This window comes from Lissotriton vulgaris, chromosome 12 (genome assembly GCF_964263255.1).
Source record: "Lissotriton vulgaris chromosome 12, aLisVul1.2, whole genome shotgun sequence".
Classification (NCBI taxonomy): domain Eukaryota; kingdom Metazoa; phylum Chordata; class Amphibia; order Caudata; family Salamandridae; genus Lissotriton; species Lissotriton vulgaris.
This window is the reverse complement of record NC_141700.1, coordinates 230330294-230353519: the sequence shown is the minus strand read 5'-3', so window position 1 is coordinate 230353519 and position 23226 is coordinate 230330294. Positions and strand designations below refer to the sequence as shown.

The 23226-nt window shown below is 42.6% G+C and overlaps 2 protein-coding genes across 2 annotated transcripts in view; both read left to right on the top strand.

The window, feature by feature from the left end:
• The window catches only part of DYNC1LI2 (dynein cytoplasmic 1 light intermediate chain 2), a 473715-nt gene that overhangs the window by 189316 nt on the left and 261173 nt on the right, over window positions 1–23226 (top strand). The window lies entirely within an intron of this gene.
• LOC147673840 (uncharacterized) lies at window positions 8528–9769 on the top strand. The gene has a single exon (XM_086946513.1). The coding sequence runs from the start codon at window positions 8528–8530 to the stop codon at window positions 9767–9769; it is 1242 nt and encodes a 413-aa protein (XP_086802639.1).

Here is a 23226-nt window from a genome sequence, read left to right as displayed (position 1 = left end):
CAATTTTAACACTCACTAGAGAAAAGTGTTATTTGGATTTGTGACAGCCTGTTAAAATACTACAACACATAATTTTTAAAAATTGAACACGAATTTATTGCATTTTATGGATTACATTTTTTTTTCATACAATTGATAAACAGTCCACACAACATAATATTAGTAAATACAATTTGTTATACAATGAATTAAAAATTGTTCTTGAACAAAAGTTGATGCGGCGTTTCGGTTAAAAACCTTCTTCGGGACAGTTTCTATAAAGAAACACAAAATTACTCAATGGTAATATAAAAATACATACAATCCCTATGAACATGTATGTAATTTATCTAACTGTCCCAAATTACATTAAAGATAAATACAAATAACCTAGTGGTGCTATAATGTCTAAAACATATTTCTAGGCATTGCTGATATTTACCTAATATGACATTCATACTATGTAAACAGCATACAGTCAGATGATATTGAAATTCCTCCATCCTAAGTGAGATCTATTGTGTGCATGCAAGTGGTGTATATCAAATTGAATCTTTATACACTATTGTGGTTGTTGTGCCGGTAATCACGTGGGGTTTCACGCTATTGGGAAAATAAATAAAAGGGCACCCAGGAATTAAAGTGATCATTATGGGTAACATGGAGGATGATGCTATCCATAGGGTAAGAGTTTCTTACCTCAAACATTATATATATATATATATATATATATATATATATATATATATATATATATATATATATATATATATATATATATATATATATATATATATATATATATATATATATATATATATATATATATATATATATATATATATATATATATATATATATATATATATATATATATATATATCTCGCTTAGATTTTTCTTTCTGAGGTCAAAATGTTAAAAAAGGGGTGTCCTGTTTTAGGTCCACACTCAAGACACCAAATATCCCCCCTGATCAGACTGGGTATGAATGTGATTGATAATGTCTGGAAAATCAAAAAAAGAGTTTTTTGAGATTGTCATATACAAACTGTGAGAGCACATTTTCTCCTACGTTGATGGCAGATCATGATTAGGTAAAGAAATACCTTGTTATTAGATCTGTCAATTCCGCACTGTGTCGGAGGGGCCACCGATGAATTTAGAGTTGCTTTACTCCTACTGAAAAATAAAGGAAAGCTCTAATGACTCTTTTCTATAAATAATTTTGTGTTCCTAGTGAGATATCCCTCTTCTATAAAGAACTCACATAGAGTAGGGACTTGATAATTCACTGTAGCCGCGTGCTAGGTATGCTTTGTCAGCTGGTTCTAGATATGTGAAGTTTCTCGCAATATTTAGAACGTCTGTTGAAAAAAAAAAATTATAAAAAATTCCCTCTTTCATCTTATTCTTCAATTAGTTTTTAAATACTTATAGATGCTGATATATTAATTCTGGTAATGCATCTACCTATGTCGTCATGCTGCAACTGGGTTGTTATAAGCTAAATAGTCAGAAACCTAGAAGCCAGGGAACGATCATTCTATTGTTGTAGTGATACAAAAACGATTTTTTGGGGACATACGGTACTCGGTAGAGTACTATACATAATTAATTATATTTTGAAACATGGTATTTTACTTACAATGAAAGAAAACTGATATCTTTCACATTTATCAGTTTCAAATTTTGTCGATTTTTGGGATTGCTTTCCGTTCTGAACCGTTCTATTGGCCGGTTTACACCATTCCATTAATCATTTTAAAATCAATGCTCTAGGTTCTTTAAATGAACTCGGTAAATAGACGTATCGCGTGTGCTAGCCTAAATTAAAGAAAACCGGCTTTTATGCGTGATTATGCGTTTTGTATTGACATCCTATAACTTACAATGAAAGAATACTGATAATATCTTTCACAATCATATCGGTTTTGGGCTTGCGCTAAGATCTCAATTATTCCATTTGTCGGTTTAGCCCATTCGATTAGCCAGTTTAAAATTGATGCTCTAAGTTCTTAAAGTGAACACGGTAGATAGACCGCATACCGTGAGTTTACCCAAATTTACCATTTGCAGGTTTAACCTCTTCAATTAGCCAGTTTGCAAAAAGTGCTTAAAATGAACACGGTAAATCGACCGTATCCCGTAAGCTTACCCGAAATAAAGAAAACGGCCTCCCTGCTCCTCCGATCACAGCGTCCGGGGGTTCTGTTATTTTCAATGGAAAACGTTGTGTACTAGCAAATTTGTGTTTAAATACAAGGAGCCTATCTATTGGTCGATATGAGACGTAACGCTAATGGCTGTTATATGGTCACGTGATCGCGATATCTAAGTAAACTTGGATGTTGAGAACAAAACAACATTAAGGATAGGATAGTTTACTTGAAATGAAAATATATAGTTTATAGTGCTTTCTTGAAGCGTAGTTTATCATTGCTAACTCATTTGTTTGTTTATTATTTATAATTTTATATATATATATGTCATGTTATAAAATACACTCGCTGGGTTACTCGAGACCTATTTGGTCGCTTGCTCACATCATTCCGATATAGCCTCATCTTATTTGATGTCGATATATATAGATATTAGGCAAGATAAACATTTAGGATTTCTTGGTCGATGTTATGGTATTTCTACCTCATGTTCATAAAAGCTTAGCTGCTGTCACTCTCTAACGTTGTGCTCATGTTTAACAGCAAGAAAACGTTGTTGTACCGTGCTCTCCGATGAAAATAGAAAACTTTATTAGTTACAACTAGTGGGTCATAAATATTCCTTAATTCACAAGTGTAGTCCAAAACTAACAACCCAAAACTTTATTAGTTGTAGCAAGTGAGACATTGTTACTCATTGATAAAATAGTGTTATATAAAAGCTATTTCCACATCCTATTTTCACATCTTATAGTTTTAATTGAATAATACTCTTAAAGGTTTTCTAGTCAGAAAAAGCAGTGTTTGTTCAGCTAATTATACGTTTCCAGTCTTCTCTGCTGTTAAGTCCCGATCTAACGCTATTAAACCTTGACATGAAGTACTGCTCACGTTTTTTGCGCTTTTAGTTTAAATCTCCCCCTCTGGCATTCATGGTAACTGCTTCCAGGCAGCACCATTGGAACTCATTGATATTGTGGCCCTCCCCCCCTCCTCATCCCCCCTCCTCCCATGCAGCAGCTAATCAGCTGCCCAACAATTCCGGACTCCGTGCTGTAAATAGTAGGACAATCAACCCCGTTCGGTCTCCTGTTGTGAAATATCAAAGGTGCATGCTACCTGCTTGCTGCATTACAAGTACCAGACAATTGCCCTTATCAGACATGCATGCTACCTTTGCCTGTTTAGCCTCCGTTTGAGATGCTTGCATTTTAAGAAGTGGGGAACAGGTCGTCCTCGCCAGCTAGAGCACGCCAGGCCAAGGATCAAATTTGTTGCAGTAGGGAAGTTATCTTCATGATTAACAATCTGTGCAAATAGTAAGCAGTTCAACTTCAATGTTCAATATCTCACTTTCGAAAATGCCGCATTTGAAAAGGTATAAACTAGTAATTTTTAGACATTTGTTTAAAAGGGACATGGGCGGCTGAACTGCATATGTTCCCTAGTTAACCCCAGGCATTTTCCAAGTACTTGCAAAGCTGGGGACAAAAACATAGCATCAACGTCAGTATCTGGCTGGTTGTTTAAAGCCTTACCTACTATTACTATTGTCCTTTTCCACGATGCATATGCTTCTAATGAGATACTCAATTGAGAACAAAAAGCCTACGTTAATATTTTAAAAATTCTACCTCCTAGGCGATCAAAAGAGTTAAGCCACATCAATAGCCTTTGTTATCTTGCACATCAGCTTGTTTATTTAGAACCTAATTTAATGATTTGTGGTTCTATACCCTTATTATGGTGGAAAGTGCCAGTTCTGAGACTCCGCCTGTCCTCTCGCTTGACCCACAATGTTTTCGATATCACCAAAGCTGTATCTGGACCGTGAGTTATTGCAGAGGCAGAGCATCCTGAAGAGGTATAACAAGACTACTAGAAATAAAGAGGACTTCCGACGTTCAAAGGGAAGATGATTTTCCTTCTTCTCTTTTGATTGGATGCAGATGCGCTTGTCCGTACCCTCCTTCTTGGTCCAGCCTCCTCCTGAGAAGAAGTGCTTTATCCAGGACAGACAGATGAATCCGTCAACAGGGAAACTTTTTTTATCAACTGAATAAAAAGATGGCTTACAGGATAGTGTGTTGCACACTGCTATATACACCGGTTACACACTGAAGAGCCTCTGCAGTGTGGCCATGTTTGTTCCCTGATAAGCAGAGTTTGAAGATGCCAAAAGAGTATATATTTGGGGCGAAATAGAATTTCTGCAGGTCAAAGTGCACTTTCGATAGATGAACATGATTGCAATGTAACTATTTTTGGCTGATAAACTATTGTTTAAAGTAACATTCTCAGAACCCTTGGAGGCAGTCTTTTATACGAAATCATTAGCTACCAACAATTGACAAAGCCAGTAAGTATGGATTTAATGTGCCAACCCATGTAAAGAAGGAAATGCAGAAGGCTGCCTTTATGCATGAGCAGTTGATAGTCTGGAAGGTCTAAAATATTTTCTCATGCTTTTCAATTCAGACACTCGCTGCAGGTGGAGTGGTGCGCCCAAACTGCCAACAACTTTAGGTGAGAGGAAAATACTCTTTTGTATGGAGCCAAGACTTGATTGGCGAGGTCTCAAGCCAATGGCTGAAAGAGGCTGGTCAATAAAAGCTAGGTTGTGTTGCAGGGGAATTCCCTCAGTAATCTAGCTTTGGAAAATCTAGCAAATGTGGCACGATTATCTCTTATTACCGTTACCCGGATTTCCGCTAAAGGTCAATGGATCTTTGCCACCGTTTATGACCAGAGAGCTCCTACATAAACATAAGCAATTCATAAAATGCAAATTAACATTTTAGCCAATAATGAGCAGTTTTAAAGGGATGTATTTTCCAATCAAATTTAAGAATCTCTGACTCTTCATTCAGTAGTCCGGTATCAATCCGGTTACAGAATTGCGAACAGAAAAATTAAGTTAGCACAAAGCATCACTCTATCTATCGCCCTCACTCACTCTATCTATCGCCCTCACTCACTCTATCTATCGCCCTCACTCACTATATCTATCGCCCTCACTCACTATATCTATCGCCCTCACTCACTATATCTATCGCCCTCACTCACTCTATCTATCGCCCTCACTCACTCTATCGCCCTCACTCACTCTATCTATCGCCCTCACTCACTCTATCTATCGCCCTCACTCACTCTATCTATCGCCCTCACTCACTCTATCTATCGCCCTCACTCACTCTATCTATCGCCCTCACTCACTCTATCGCCCTCCCTCACTCTATCGCCCTCCCTCACTCTATCGCCCTCCCTCTATCGCCCTCCCTCCCTCTATCGCCCTCCCTCACTCTATCTATCGCCCTCCCTCACTCTATCTATCGCCCTCACTCACTCTATCTATCGCCCTCACTCACTCTATCGCCCTCACTCACTCTATCTATCGCCCTCACTCACTCTATCTATCGCCCTCACTCACTCTATCTATCGCCCTCACTCACTCTATCTATCGCCCTCACTCACTCTATCTATCGCCCTCACTCACTCTATCTATCGCCCTCACTCACCCTATCTATCGCCCTCACTCACTCTATCTATCGCCCTCACTCACTCTATCTATCGCCCTCACTCACTCTATCTATCGCCCTCACTCACTCTATCTATCGCCCTCCCTCACTCTATCGCCCTCCCTCACTCTATCGTCCTCCCTCACTCTATCGTCCTCCCTCCCTCTAGCTATCTATCGCCCTCCCTCTATCTGTCGCATCACCACAGCATCACTCAGCACCACCACAGCATCACGCAGGGGCACAACAACATCACTATGCGCTACCACAGCCTCACTGAACGCTACAGCATCACTCGTCACCACCACAGCATCACTCCGCAACACCACAGCATCACTGGTTCAAATATGTTCTCTCAATGTTTCAAGCTTTATTACAAATATCACAAAAAGATGTTAATATTTCACTTCTGTTCTTAAATTTTCGTCACAATATAATACACTGAACATTATCTTCACCAAAGTTATTTACAAAAGATTAAGCTGTTGCCATTATAAATTACAATAACGTTTATATAGGTATTAATTATTTAAAAAAATTAAAAGCCATTGTTATTTGTAATATCAATACATCTAAATCACGTAAATACAACACATATTGCATTACAAATGCTATAGGTGTCACATTTGCGAAAGTTAAAACTATTGGAATTGTAAATGACAAAGCTATTAATTTAGCTATTTTCAAAACCAACACATAAATACAATATTTGTCATTTACAATACCAATAGCTCAAACTTTCCTAATGCGAGACCTATTGCATTGCAAATGCTTGTTTTAAATTGAGTTAAAAGGGAAAAAGAGAGTGATACTATTGTGACAAAGGACAAAATGGGGGAGAAGGGACACAGCGGTCAGTCGGCAGGAAACCTTCGAGCAATGGTGGAGAAGCGTGGCTCAGTGGTTAGAGGCGGCAGACCCGGGAGCTGAGATCGACCGTGGACCAGGGTTCGATTCCCCGCCTCGGCGGGTCTCGGGCCCAAAATTCCACGGACTCGACAATTCTCGCTCTGGTGCCTACTCAACTCACGGGGTCACACTCTGCGACTCTGGGCAATAGCTTGCTTAATCTCCACTACGGCCCCTCGCGACGGGATGCCTGGCTTTCACCTTGTGGACACCCTGCCGTGGTTTCTCACAGGGGAATACCAGGACGGGTTCCCTAAGCAAGCGCCGGGACGCTTACGGGCAGCTGTGCGCTTTACAAGTCCAGCACATTTACATTTACATTTACAATATGGTGCATGCTGCATGATCCAATAAATGTGTCTGAAGGGGTAATCCTCAATCAGATGGGAAGTTATCCAGTATTGGGGTATCTTTCATAGATTCACATGCCTGAATCATTCCCAGTCGTCGAGGCGGGAGTCCCACGGTAAATAAAAAAGCAGTGCCAAAAGCACTTTGTAGTAGTAGGCCCTAGAAAAGGCCTGAGGCCCATATTATAGTAGCCTATCTACATCATTATGCTAAAAGAACCAAAGTCTTTGCTCCAACCAATCAGCTCACAGCACCCTCTAGAACCTTCCCTGCAGAGCCAGCTCTCCTCAGATTTTCACCGCACGTCGTGTGGAAGGGAGTCTCCCTGAGTCTTGACTCAGTTTTTTCTTCAGAGCTTCAAGATGTCTGACAAGAAGGCCTTGTTTAGACCTTGCAGAACATGCGAGAAGAAGAGGGTCCATGTGGATGACCAGCAGAAGGACTGCATTTATTGCCTGTATCCCAAGCATGAGGCAAAAAGCTGTAAGATCTGCCTTACCTTCCAAAACCTTAAGGGATAGGGAGGCCAGAGTCCTTTTGTGGCTTAAATCCTCTTCCACGGATGATGACGACAGAGCCTCTACCTCTAGCAAGAGGGCGAGGTCTCAAGAGGATAAGACAAGTGAGGGGAGAAAGCATGCTAAGACCTCCCACTCTACTTCAGGCTCTTCACAGAGATCCAAACATTCTGTCTCTGGAGCCTCAGCCACCAACGATCCGGCAAAGAAAACCGTGAGTAAGACTTCTTCTGTCTTTTCTCCAGTGACCACTGTCTCTACTTCAACCTCTTCTTCTATGGATATGATAGCCACTACATCTGTTACTACTCCGATTGTGTCTACAAGGATTTGTATTGTGACAAAAAACTCTCGTGAACGACTCGTCGACGAAGACGCCATCATCATCGAAAAATTCGTCATCCAAGAAGAGCCCGTCGACGAAGTCGTCGACGCCGCCGTCGACGACTGTCTCGTCGACGAAGAAAGCATCGACGTCTATCCCGTCGACGACGAGCACGTCTTCGGTTACCCCGTCGACGACCGTCCCGTCGACGGTGGCTCCATCGACGTCGAGTCCATTGACGACTGTCCCGTCAACGTCGAGCCCATCGACGACGGTCCCGTCGACGGCAAGTCTATCGTCGACGATGCCCTCGTCGACGATAAACCCGACGATAAACCCGTCGACGACGGCATCTTTTCAGCAGGTGGATGCACCTTGGTCACCGGGGCCATCAAGATCGATGGGATCAGCTTCACTGGAAATCAGGCCTTTTGTACGCCAATAGCGCCAAAAACCTTTCAACTCGTGTCTTATAAGAGACAACAAGGTTCATATATATCACCACTTATGCCTTCTCATCTTCTAGAAACTTATGCTGATGATGAAGAAGATGACTTTGAAGACGATGATGATGAGGGTGCTTTTGGTGTGGCACGTCACCCATCCGAGCTTGTCATCAAGTGCCAAGATGATGATGAAGACGATTCCTACGCTGAACACTACTACCAGGAGGATATCATAGTGCCTCATACATTGGAACATCAGAGACGGCCTAGGTCCCGGAAGTCACTCAGTTGCCGCCTAATTTGATACAAGACTTACAGGCTATGCTGGTGGATTACAAGCAGCGTTTTCCACCGCAAGTGCCTCAATCTGATACTGCAGTTCCTCCTCAGCAACATCCACCGGTTTCTCCAATTGTGGAAACTCCGCAACCGGTCTTGCCTCCACAAACTCCGGATACGTCATCGGAAGAGGAGGTAGAAGATGGAGAGTTGCCTAACATACCTTCATCAGACCCATGGGATGAATACGTTATACCCATGCCATCCCCTCCAACTCCACAACCTTCAGATTCACCGCCTGAAGATGTAGGTGGTTTTCACAACCTGATGCAGAGGGCATCAACCAGGTTTAAGCTCCCGGTTACAGTGGAGCAAACGGAGTGTTTTCTCCATGACTTTAAAGAGGAAACAAGAAAGATATCTAGAGCCATTCCCATTATTGAGTATATTTGGAAGGAAGGCATAAAAATAATGAAAAACCCTGCATCTGTGCCTGCTGTGTTGCCCAGAATAGAAAAGAAATATCGTGCTCCGCTCTCTAGTCCGGCGTGCCTTATTGGTCATCCACGCCCGGATTCGGTAATCTCTCAGGCGGCGCAACAAAGGTCAAAGAACCCAGCTACCCCTATTTCTACTCCACCAGATAAAGAGGGGCGACGATTAGACCTTATTGGGAAGAAGTTTTCCACTATGGCTGCAGCATCCATCAGGATAGCAAATTCAATGGCGATTATTGGGCGCTACGATCGCCAAATGTGGTCAGAGATGGCTAGCTTCATAGAGCTGTTGCCAGAGAACAAAAGACAAGAAGCCAGGAAAGTTCTAATGGAAGGAGAGCGGGCAGCGGAAGAATCCATCGACTGCGCTCTAGATATGGCAAATACGAATTTCAGACAGTTGGCTGGGGCAGCTGTCCTGAGACGTCATGGGTGGTTAAAAGCCACTACATTTCGTCCGGAAGTTCAATTGAAAATACTGGACATGGCATATGACGGAGAGTCCCTCTTTGGGAAGCATGTCGATGAGGCTCTCCAAACGATTAAAACTGACACAGATACTGCAAAGTCACTCGGATCATTGCAATATAAAAAAGGATCGTTCAGAGGAGCGCGAGGACGAGGTTATTCGTCCAGAGGAAGTTATTACCAGCAAGGCAGGCAATATCAACAATACCGCCAAAACTATCAGTCCTCTTATAGACAATCTGGATCGGCTGGTTTCTCTCGCCAAGGAGGAAGAAGGCGCGCAAACAACCAAGGACGAGACCGTCACAAGAAACAGTGAGAGCAATTGGGCGCCACCTCCAATCCCTTACCTTCCCCTGGGCGCGAAGATATCTGCATTCCAACAGCAATGGCAGAATATAACAACGGATCGGTGGGTGTTAGACTTGATCCAACATGGTCACACCCTAGAGTTCATCACCAAACCTCCAACAACTCCGCCCAGGGGTCCCCCTCGTCTTCACTTATTGTTCAAGGAAGTGCAAGCTATGCTTCTCAAAAACGCAATAGAGAAAGTTCCAAATCATCAGAGAGGTGCAGGTTTTTATTCCCGTTTTTTCCTCATAAAAAAGAAAACAGGGGAATGGCGACCGATCCTAGACCTACGCAATCTGAACAAATATCTCAAGAAGCAGGGATTTCGAATGAGAGACTCGAGAGAGACCGCTCCGACTGCAGGCGTTGGCCAAAAAATTGGCAAGAAGAAGGTCACTTTCAGTTCGCCTATTTGCATCACTTCTGGGGATGTGTTCTTCAGCCATCAACCTCATTCCATTGGCGCGTCTAAAGATGCGGCCACTGCAAGAGGAGCTAAACTGTCAATGGCATCAAGCGACAGGTTCATTCGAGGACACCATCACAATCACCAAAAGGATGGTGCATGCACTCCAATGGTGGTCTCAGATCAGCAATCTGGAACAGGGGCTCTCATTCTTGCAGAATCCTCCGGATTTTATTCTGACGACGGATGCGTCCATGGAGGGCTGGGGTGGTCATCTCCAGGACCTGCAAGTGCAAGGAAAATGGTCTCAGCAACACAAGAAATGCCACATCAACAGTCTAGAGTTGAAAGCCATTTGCCTGTCTCCAAGCGTTCCTCCCCAGGATAGTAGGATCCTCGGTTCTGGTCAGAACGGACAACACCACAAGCATGTTTTATATCAACAAGCAGGGAGGAACGAGATCAGCAACGTTATCCAAACAAGCCCAAGAGTTATGGAAATGGTTAACAGTTCACAACATAACTCTCAAGGTGGAACACGTCAGAGGCCTCTACAACACCTTGGCAGACAAACTGAGCAGAACATTGTCAGATTGCCACGAGTGGGAACTGGACCACGACCAGTTGAACTATGTGTTTCAGAGATGGGGCAAACCCAAGTTGGACCTATTTGCAACCCAACAGAACAAGAAATATCGGTACTACGTCAGCAGATATCCTCAACAGGGGTCAAGGGGGAATGCCCTTTCGATGCGATGGTCAGGGACCTATCCATACGCTTTTCCTCCGATCCCTGTGATTCCACGAGTGGTGCGCAAAATGAAAATGGAGAGTTGTCGCCTTCTCCTCATTGCTCCCAAGTGGCCTCGCCAGTATTGGTTTCAGGAACTCATGCTACTTTCACAGGAACCACCGATCAAACTGCGTGTAACTCCGAAGTTACTGTCACGCAACGAGGGTCAGGTACTTCACCCAGATCCTCAATCGCTGAAATTGCACGCATGGCTCCTAACTTCCTAGAATTCGAACATCTCCAAATTCCTCAGGACTGCCGAGACATTTTAGAGAAAGCAAGAGCCCAGAGTACATTAAAAACGTATCGTCTCAAGTGGAAGCGTTTTTGCGCATGGTGCATCTCTTGTGCTTTACACCCTATAGAGACGCCGGCAGAAAAGATATTACCCTATTTATTGCATTTAGCGCAATCTGGTCTTTCTTTTTCGTCAATAAAGGTCCACTTAGCGGCCTTATCCAGGTACAGAAAGATGACTAACACTCAATCACTCTGCTCTTCATCGCTAATCAAGCAATTTATGAGGGGTCTTTTCCGGGCTTATCCCCCAGTGAAGCCCTCACCACCGGAATGGGAGCTCAACACGGTTCTATCACAGCTGATGAAGCATCCGTTCGAGCCTATCCATAGAGCCGACCTAAAGTTCTTGACGTGGAAGATTGCTTTATTACTGGCGCTAACTTCCGCAAGAAGAGTGGGAGAAATTCAAGCTTTCACCATAAAGGAGCCCTTTTTACATTTCTCCCAGGACTATGTCACTTTGCGAACGAATCCAACGTTCATACCGAAAGTGCCTTCCCAGTTTCATCTAAATGAACCTGTCAAGCTGAAAGTTTTCTTTCCAAACCCGTCAACCCCGGCTGAAAAGACATTGCATTCTTTGGACATCAAACGATGCTTAAAATTCTATCTTCAGAGAACCAAGGCTTTGAGAAAGTCAGATCAACTGTTTGTAGCTTATGGCCAGACTACATTGGGGAAAGCGGTTACTAAAGCTACGATTTCAAGATGGATCGCATCCGCTATTCAATTCTGCCACGTCAAGGCTAATTGACCATTGACAAGATCTGTTCGATCTCACTCCACAAGAGCTATGGCAGCGTCTGCGGCTTTGTTTGCAGGAGTGACGCTTGAGAACATTTGCTGTGCTGCGACATGGAAGAATGTCCACACGTTTACAAGACTTTACTGCCTGCAATCAGCAAATCAGGATGATGCGGCAGTGGGCCAAGCTGTTTTACGTCACCTGTTTCCATAAGGAGTATGTTCAGGTACTGATGTTCACTTATTTCCTATAAAGTACATGCAATTCAATAGATTGTTTTAAATATGCAGACATATGCTAACATGTTGTGTATTTTTGTATGATGCTTAAGATTTCTCTCCAGAAAGAAAATGCATAATTTCATTGTTGAACTTGAACATGATTTATTAATAGATGAATCTCTAGGCGTTTGTTGGTTGTTGACGATACATTTATTGGGGTGCACTGCATTAGTCTCCCACCATCCGCAACCGACTTTGCCTGGCTTACTGCTTGCTATTCTGATTCAGGCATGTGAATCTATGAAAGATACTCCAATACTGGATAAGAAAACCAGTTACTTACCTGTAACTTCAGTTATCCAGTATTGGTATCTTTCATAGATTCACATGCACCCACCCTCCTCCCCGGAGAGTCAGTTCTCTAAGTTTGGGATACTTATTCCCACTTGTGCTACCAAAATCTGAGGAGAGCTGGCTCTGCAGGGAAGGTTCTAGAGGGTGCTGTGAGCTGATTGGTTGGAGCAAAGACTTTGGTCCTTTTAGCATAATGATGTAGATAGGCTACTATAATATAGGCCTCAGGCCTTTTCTAGGGCCTACTACTACAAAGTGCTTTTGGCACTGCTTTTTTATTTACCGTGGGACTCCCGCCTCGACGACGGGGAATGATTCAGGCATGTGAATCTATGAAAGATACCAATACTGGATAACTGAAGTTACAGGTAAGTAACTTGTTTTCTTCTCTTGCAGTCAAAACCCCTCAAACCATAGTGTAGTTGCCTTGCAACTATAGACGCTCTGTATGACTGCGTTAAATATGGATCTTGAAATAAGAATTAGAGTACTGTACACAATGGGATCAGAGTCTTAGAGAGTGGTGGCTTTCTCTGTCGGCTAGTCAGCCAAATCTTCGTATTTTGTGTGACCGGAGGTTGCAGTGCTCATGCCCATACAATAAATGCATTGCATGTGGAAGGAAACATGACTTGTTGCTTCATGTGCTATCCCTATTCTGTATGTGGCAAAAGCTTGCACTGCTGGTGTTTGTGTGATTCCTGCTGTGAATGTATGTGCCAAGATGTTTACTCTGGTACTGCCCATAATGTGCATTTCTGCATACAGGAATCATATTGCATGGTTGCCAATGTTTCCCTATGCATGTAAACAGCTTGACATGCGTCTTTACTGTGTACCTGTTATGCGTAAGAATAAAATGCACTGCTCCTGGCTATGCTGTACCTCGGACACGTAAGGCCCAATTGTACAGCTGCAGTCTTTGCAGTTAAGTGCTGTGGTTGAGCATGAAGGATGACTGCACTGTTGCTGTCTGTACTGTGCCTGTTCTGTGTGAGAGAACCTGAAATACTTCCGATCGGGCTGTATCTGTTCTGAGCATGAGTCAAGATTGCCTGGAATGCCTCTATTCTGTGTGTGTAGGAAGCTGAACCACGTGCATACTCTCAATTCATGCTCACTTGGAAGTTTTTTCGACTCATCTTCATACTTGAACAAGCATTGGCATAGCCAATAGGTCTCACCTATGGGACCTTATAAGTGTTTAGCCATGCAACAGTTGATGTTGTTGCACCAAGGATATTGTGCTGCACAACTAAATACTTATAAGGTCCCAAAAGCGAGACCTATTGGCTATGCCAATGCTTGTTTCATATTCTGGTCAGCCTCGCATGTCTCCCTGCACTTACTTCAAAGCATGACCATGGTCATTTTTTACTGCAAGCAGGGGCGTAGCTTTGCGGGAGAGGGGTGTTTTGGGTGTTATACCCCCCCTTGACAAATGTATTTATTTGATAAATAGTTGGGTGCAGCAGCTTTCAGTCAAGTCTGGTAAGGTGTAAGTCTGATTTCATTTGGAATTTTTAAAAACTCACGTACACGGCTCTGTTTTGAAGGTCTTTAAACAGAGTTATTTAAAAAAAAAAAAACCAGTTTTAAGTACCTTTCCCAATCCACACTGCTTTCCCTTTCGACTGGGCCTTAAACCCTTCTCATGCACTGCTTCTCATGTAATGATTAGCGGGATATGCAGGCGGGAGTGTCGGAAAACCTTCCTCCCTCCCTGCATGCTCCCCCCCCGTCCTACTGACCAAGTTACATCACTGATTGCTAGGTACATATAAACTCCTAAAACACGATGCAGAGGAGACGCATGGCCCCTGTTTGCAGTGGCTAAAGCTTTGTCAAATTATTTTAATTTTTTTCACTCCAAAATGGTATTTGCTGTTATTTTATGACCTCTTTTCATGCAAGGGCATACTTTGAATTAAAAAAATAAAACATAAGATACCGCCAGGAGTCTGATTAAAGCAGAAACAATTTCCTGGGGAGACTCTTTGTTAACTAGTTCCGGGAGCAAAAGTAAACAGTGTTGAGAAATGTTTTGAATTTCACTTGACAAATTACACCACCGTAATTTAAAGCGTGCCTAGGTTGGTCCTGCACATACATTATTGCGGGTTTATTTATTTTTAAAGTTTTATATAGCGCAAACTTTATCCCGAAGGATATCCGAGAGCTTTACAATTTGAGGCAAAGGTAACAAATCAGAACATTAGTCTAACATGGGGAAAGAAAAAATTCTTAGAATACATTTTCTGGACATTTCCTTTACCTCAGGAAAGAACGTAGAGAGGAGATGAGTGTGTGAGTGATTTAAATTTGTGTCGGGATTTTAACTAGTATTAGTATCTATATTAGTATCTATATTTGCGTTTCTAAAAAAAGATTTAATTAAGATAAACAAGTATTCCTATTAAAGCTTCAAATTACATTTTTTTAATTTGAAAAATATGGTGGTTTTGTGAAGTTTGAAGCATTTCATCTTTGCCACTCTATTTCAACCTTCCAGAAGGATTGCTGATCAACAAGTTAATCAAATATATATAAGATTCAAGATGACTCCACAATCTTTACCATTTGTCCATGTGAGTGACAACAGCTTACTGGACAATTCCTGTTTCAAGGATCTATGAAAAATCAAATTCTTTTAAAGGCCCCTGATCAGTTACTAAAGTCAAACTGATCAAACCTCAACATGCTGCTTATCCTTTGAATCTCAATGCTTTTTAAATGTGTCCTCCTATGTTCTTTGTTCCTCCATTTTAAGTCGTATGACTAGATTTTATATATGTTGTAATGGTTTTTATTAAACATACACAAAGTATTTCCTATTAGTGTGTGACAGGTATATAATGAGTTGTGGGTTGTTCATGGAAAACAAACAAACACTAGGTACATATTATACAAATTATACTCCTGGACAAGTGCTGCGAAAAGCTCCATGAGAACTAAGTAATTCAAATATTTAGGAAATATACAATTGAATGAGATCAAGTTTAGTCTCCTTGCCTCCTCTAGTGTTAATGGCTTCATTTCTGTGTTGGAAAGGAGTGATATAAAGAGCCTCATCAACTGAAAGCAACTTCATACATGGACAGTAGAATTAAACTACAAGACGGGGGGTCAATTAGGACTGAAGTTTCTTTACCGTCAAGCTCTAGCAGCAGAGAAAAATACAAATAGCAGAAATCAATTATGGGTGATACGGTCACTCACTGCTAGTATGCCAATCCAAAGCAAAATATCAGGATTGTCATACTAGCAGTGAGTGACCGTATAGCTCATCCAAAAATTTCTATACTGCAACCTCTATATTTATCACTTCTTTCCTGCTGTAGTCAAAAAAGAGGAGTATCAATACTATTTTTGTTTCGACAATTACAGGTCAATGCTTAATTGGTACAATTATTTCATCACATATTATTTGTCTGTAGAGGCCTTGTGAGATTGGGGTGTCAGATTGTGACCACTCATTTTCCCCTGTGGCCATTAGGGGTCACATTAGGTTAGTTTCCATTGGTACAGTTGAGAAGGTTTACTTTTAATTTTTTAATAAAAATGTGTTTAACTGACTGGGCAGGTATTTTCAGTATTTCCTGAGCATTCTACAGAGGAGGGTGACGCTATCTTGCACTGGCCTCACACTGTGAAGGAGGAGCACATATTCCTAGTCTTTGAAATTTGGAGCGGGGAGGCTCCGGTAGTGACAATGCTGAGAATTTCTCTTCAGCTGTTGGTGTGTGCAACCTTGCAGTGCACTTGTCCTCTGATGATCACAGGCCTGTCTGTCGGCCTCCAGTGAGCTCACATATTTTTTTTCTCATCCTTTACTTTGTGAAAATTAGTTTCAAGATTGCTTTATCCTATAGTTCAGGATACATCTGTGGGGATTGGTTAGACAGCAACCATTTAAAAAACAAAAACGAGTTATAGCCTATATTTAGTAGGGGGTTGTTTTCAGTTGGCACTTTTTCTGTATTTTTATTGGCTGCTAGAATATAGGCAGAAATCTGGCCAGGAGGTAGTACAGTCAGCGATTACTGCAGGTTAGCAATCTATGCAGAATGCCATGGGACACTCATGCAGCATTTTTCATCAAGCTTATTGACCATTTACACCCACAAAATCACAAGGGTGCACATGATTCCCAGAGGTGCCATTCCCTTCCTGGTTGCTGAGGAAAAAGTTTGGCCAGAAAGCAGTGTTCTCACACACCTCAGGCTCGGGAGCAAGTACATTTTCAGTTAGTGTTTTAAAGATCTAGTTTACCTCAGGATACTTAAAAAGAAACCTACGGTGGTTGCCATGGGGCAAGATGTTAGAACGCCTCCTAGATTAGGGGGATGTGTTTCTTCTTCTATTACGGAGTCAGTTTCATACTGGATAAGTAATACTATGGACAAAACCATTAAGAGTAAACACTGCTTAGAATATCCAAGATTACACAGAACGTGCACTATTTTGGTTTACTTGATGACTCCATGTTTGGCACTGCATGTGCACTATTTTGTGTTACTGAGGACTCCATAGTTGGCACTGCACACACACTATTTCCTGTTACTGGGTGACCCCATGTTACCAAGGAAGCAGCGTTCAAGCCCTTGCTTTTCCTTTAGAAATTAATGTTCTTATTTGCCGTAAGTTCAATTTGATCTACTGAAGTGAACTAGGACTGCATCTCTCACAAAACATTAGGTTGTCAAACTAAACCCCAGGAGTGGCAAACTGAACTCTTGATGACATTCAGTTGTGCAGTAACTTTAGCAGCAGTTGAAGAGTAAAGGTGGGGTAACCTATAAACCTAGGCATGACCAGATCAGTGATAGTTGCACCGAGAGACTGTTTGCCCTATTTTCACTTGAAGGAACAGGCCTCTGCTTCATTTGTTAGACGCCTCGTCAAGAGTAGTAAGTGCTATATAAATGCAATTTATAGCAGTTGTTTAATCTGGTGACAAGCTTACCCTAAACTATGTCGGTAAAGTTGTGGTCACCAGAGGAATGAAACATCCTGAGGTAATGCGTACTCTGTGAAAAATGACAACTATCTGTATCTAGGAGTTGCATCACCAAGCAGCATCTGGCATCCTGTTTTTATTCTTCCCTTGCAACTTCAATACGCTTAGACTACATCTACCACCCCTGCAATGGTATATATCTTGTGGCACTCCTGATGAAGGCACCTTCGGTGCTGAAACGTGCGTCGAATTGTCATCTCACAGCCACTTTTGCCATAGTCTTCGTTTTTTTATATTTCCAGTATCATTTTATAGTACTCTTGATTATTGACATCAATTTGTCTCTTTTTTCTCATTATTACCAATCATGTATGTATAATACCCATTGTGCAATAGACTCAACATCCTAATTCATGACTAATGTTTTTTCCTTTTTTATCAAACATTGAATAAAATGATAATTTGTATTTTTTAACAAATCCTGATTGTGTACACTGAGTTCTTTACTATTAATTGTCTCTTTCTATGTATAAACAAATGTTGATATAATGTTTATCAAGTTAACAGCCTAGGAATTGTTGTGTTCAATTGTTGTTATACCATGTCCTAGGAGCTCTAAACCAATCACAGGGGGTCCTTGCTACCTACATGCATCACTGAATTTGTGCATCACAGTGAGTCAACAGCAGGGCCTGAATTCATGGCATATGTTTGTATACTGGGGAATGGCCTGGGGGCAGTGGGCTACTTATTATTATTTTTTTTAAATATCTTTATTCAGTTTTTGCCAACAATTATCACCCCCCTCCCCCAGCCCAACCACCCACCCACCCTGATCAGACAAGTATACATACAACTTCATTGATCACTTTGTGTTGTAACCTACAGTAACATTTTGTTCCATAATACAATTGTTTATATAGAATGAAGAAGAAAAGAAAAAAGAAAAAAAACAAAAAAACAAATCTCCATTGCACAAAGGATTATCAGGGCTCCTTCATGGTATACAGCTACATACAACCTTGGGATTGACACCATTCTACTAGAGGGGACCACATCCTCAATCCCTTTTTACGCTGTTTACTGCCCTTCTGTTTATAAATGGCAGGCTCCATGTTAGAAATTGCTAATAGCCTAGCTAACCACTGTTGGAAGGATGGTGCTGTAGGGTCCAGCCAAGCTGAGGCTGTGCACAATCTTAAAACCGCCATAGCAATGAAAATGAGTTCATGGCCTTCTTTAGGAGTACTAGGATCGGCCGCCCCTAATAACATAACATCACTAGTCAGAGCTATATTGCTTTGGAGTACTGCAGACAAGACTTTCTCTATCTCTTGCTTTAAGGATGTTAATCCTTCACATGTGGAGAGATGTGTACACAATCGGCATTATATAACATACATCTTGGACAGCATGTCCCCTTGCCGCTCCCCCACTTAGCAATATTATCTGGCGTATAATATAAGAAAAAACAAGTTTTAAATAATTGTGTTTGTAGTTTTGTGGTCATGAGGATGGTTTGTGACATTAGATAAGCATCCTTAAATTCATCAATGGATATTCCGACTTTTCCCTGCCATTTTCGTGATGTTTTCTCCATATCATCCGGAAATAACGCATTAATAAGGGCATATATTCTCCCAATAGTCATTTTTTTAATGTGAATTATTGTTTCCACTATATTAACTTTTTCAAGCAATACCCCCCCCCCCACCTTTCGTGACAAAAAGTCTCTAATTCGAAGGTATTTATAAAAAGTCCTGCCAGTCCAATTGGAAACCTTTTTTAAGCTCTTCGAAGGATTGTATCCCTGTAGGGGAGAGAAGGCAGCTTATCTGGACTATTCCCGCCTCATTCCATTTGTTTATACAGCTATCTCTAAAGATTTCCGGAAGATTTGGATGTCCTATACCAAGCATTGTACTCACAGCCTTCTATACCTTAAGTCCACTATAAAGCGTTTTCAATTTAACTCTTTTATGATAGCTATGGTGCAATCGTGCAAGTGCCGCCAGAAGTATACTCTACTCTTACTGCCGAGAACTAGTTGAAAGATGGATGGTGTGCTGTCCCTGAGCGCTCCTCTGCCCCGATATTCTGTAATAACTTACTACTATATAATAGCACAGATGCTCAGTGTTGGACCTGAGATCTCCCAAGTCACATAGGGTAGCTTGGCACTAAGAGGGAAGGCCTAACTCAAAGGTACATATGCAAAGTTTGCGTCACACCCTTCAGTAACATAACGTCCATCCACTCAAAAATAAGGACCACACCAAGGTTAGAAAAATACGGCTTGCTTTATAAAAATTCTCTGCTTCCTCTTTGTTACTATAGGCTTTAGCTTCAGTACATAAAATAACGTCACATGTAATTAGCAGCAGGATTGTTTCATCACAAACATTTCTGACATTTTTCCCCCTTCACTCTGAAAAGAGAATTCCTTATTAACTCCTGCACATTAGTCAAACAAAATATGCTACCTAGATTTAGATTTCAGCAAGCATAACATTCCTTTCAGTCAGGTCAACCTGTTCATTTACCAAGTGATCTAACTACGATAATGAACCTTGGGTTACAGGCATCAATTCTCCTAGTAGCACAGTATTTTCAAGGATTATTTGATTGGAGGTCTGAAATCCCACAAGTAGATTATTCTCTTATTCACCTCCAGCCCTTTTAGATCATAAGGTCCAGCGTGAAGCGCGAAATTTCACAGTCCCAATCTGTTACACCAGTTACTCAACCTTTCAGTGAAAACCCCCACTAGTAGGTACGATAAGTTATTTATGGTGTCCCAAACTCGTGGCGTCGGGAGTATTTAATTGCCAACACAGTCCAAAGAGGAGTTGCCCCAAAACCTGTTGTTGACTGACTGGCCCCCCTTTTCCGTCTATTGTTAACCTGTGCCCGGCAGTCTTTGAAGACAGGTTCGGTGGCTCTCCCCTCCCTCCGTTCAGCACCGAAGCCCTCTCAGGCTCAGGGGCTTCTCTTCCCCTCTCACGGTCTCACCGCGTTGATGAGGGTCTCGTCCGTTTTCCACTCACGCTCCTGCTGGAGCCTCGAGACACTGAGATCCCGGCTCTGGTATGACTACGACCCCCGCGCTGCAAGATGCACAGCAGCTTGCGGGGCCGGAGCTCCGCCGCGATTTCCTCTGCGTTCCTCTCAGCTCTAAGTCCCGCCCTCCTCTCATCCGTCAGAGGGGGAGGAACTGCGCAGGCCAGCCTCCTTCAGGCTCTCGACACCCTTCTTCCGAGAGCTCGCTCGCCTGCGCCTACTGTTCTCCGTAACGCTGGCCACTCGCTCACTGCCCCGCTGACCCCAGATAAGACCGCCCAGCTAGCTTCTCACCACAGGGGGCCCAGGAAATCAGTGGCCGTAGTTCGATGACGGCGTGGTCACCCGCCAAACACTACCGGGTAGGTTTTAATTTCATCCGGCCAATATTTCTCTCATGGAAGGGGCGAGGAAGGGTTTAACCCCACAACCTTTAAGTCGACAGTTCAGGCGGGGACCCCCCAGAGGAGGAGAGAGCGAAGGCGCAACAATCCCCTATTAATTCAGGACCTGTTCCAACCGACTTCCCTAGCCAATTTACTACGTTCTCATAAAGGAAGGTTGATGGCTTCAGAAGTCTATAAATAAAGTAGAGCTGCCAGGGCTCAGTCAGTAGGCAGGGGGCTACATCGACAAGGTAGGGCCGCTGAACAAAAGGTCAGACTATCTCCTAACAGTGTGCTTGCCTCCCCACTCTAACGCTTCACTCCTCGCTAGGCTCTCCCTGGCTCTCTGGTCACTCCTCACCAACAGCTAAAACGGCCGCCCTGGTTCTGGCCTTATACAGGCTGGCTCTGGCTATCAGAACCCTCCAGAATGTTCTAGTACCTTCTTAGTGTAATCCAATGGTCCCTTCCCTTGAAGTGTCAGTTATGGCAGTTGCTGACCACCATTTTGCGTGACCCATACTTTCCAGTCAGAAAAGGCACCTAGGCCTCAGGGAAAAGGACTATGAGGGCAAAGAGCATCTAATTGTATTGTATTGTGGTATACTTATATAGCGCAAACCTGTCACCACCAAGGGCATCCTGGCGCTTTGACCCATGATCCAGCAAATTCAGCAGCTTAGCCTGTCCTAGGGAAGAGGTAGGTTTTCAGCGCCTTTCTGAAGGCTAAGAGATCCTCAAGACTTCTCAGGGATATTGGCAGGGAGTTCCAGAGTTTGGCCGCCGCTACTCTGAACGATCGGCCACCCATCCTCACTCTCTGGAAGCGCGGAACTATTAGTAGCCTGGATGAAGAGGAACGTAAAGCTCGGGATTGAAGGTACCAGGCAAACATTCTCCGCAAAGGGATTGGGCCCAGGCCATGGATAGCCCTGAACACAATACACGCTGCTTTGTAGCGAACAAGTAGATGGACCGGCAGCCAGTGGAGTTCTTGTAACGCTGCCGTGGAAGAGCTGTGGTAGGGGCGGGAGAGGGCGAGTTTGGCAGCCATATTTTTCACCCTTTGGAGCTTGCCCAGAAGTGTTACCGGAGCCTCCAGAAGTAGTGCGTTACAGTAGTCGAGTCGACTTAGGAGGGTACTTCGCACTACTTCGGGTCTGGCTTGCTCAGGGAGGAGGGGTAAAACCTTGCGCAGCATACGGATCAACATCATGCACGTTGAGGTGGTCTTATTTACGTGCAGATCCAGCTGCAGGTTGGGCCCAAAAATGACACCCAGATTACGTGCCGATTGTGCGGCTGACACCGTCTCTGAAAATGACGGGGGCCAAAAATCGTCTGGGAGATCTCGGGGAACTCGGTCGTTGGAGCAGTACAGGACCTCTGTCTTAGTTCCATTGAACTGTAACGAGTTCAAACGGAGCCATTCCGCTGTAGCCTGCATGCACCGGTGGAAGGTCTCCAATGGGACTGCGTCCTGTCCCTCCAGTGAAAAGACCAGCTGGGTATCATCCGCATAATTAAATGCGGAGATCCCAAATGATTTAATGAGCTGGACTAGAGGGCGGAGGTAAATATTAAAGAGTATAAGGCTGATACTACCCCCAGGTCAACATCTCAAAAATCCAGTGGACACAAAAATTAAAAGTATTTGAGGGGACAACATAAATAATTAATTAGGAGGGACTACCCAAAGGGCAGACAGGTCTAACACTCAGTAATATGCGTTTACATTTGGGAGAGCCAATCCGCCTCTATCCTTGGGAAGTGTAAGGAAATTATAAGCCCGGCCGGGGTTGCGAGTACACCCAGATAAAACTTGAAAACGTATGTTCTATTGATTTAAACCAATGAGTTGGAAATTCTAGGCATATTGCTCTGAATAAGTATAGAATTTTAGGGAAAAAGACCATTTTCACAGCGTTAACTCTACCAATAATAGAAATGTGTAGATTGTCTATGCATTGGACATCTTTCTGCATTGAATCCATCATTGGTTTTAAATTTAAATTCACCATATTCTCAAGTTTAGATCTACAAACCCCTAGGTATATATCCTTCTCTACCACTCGGGAGTCGCTCACCTTACTTTTATTGTTCAACACAATCAGCGTTTTTCCTTGGTTGAGTGCATATCCAGATACTAGTCCAAAGTTGTTAGCCTCATTTTCAATAGCATTGGCTGAATTAGGAT

What these genes read in the sequence shown, in the direction of transcription:
- LOC147673840 (XM_086946513.1), top strand. Translation starts at nt 8,528, where the DNA reads ATGCTGGTGGATTACAAGCAGCGTTTTCCACCGCAAGTGCCTCAATCT.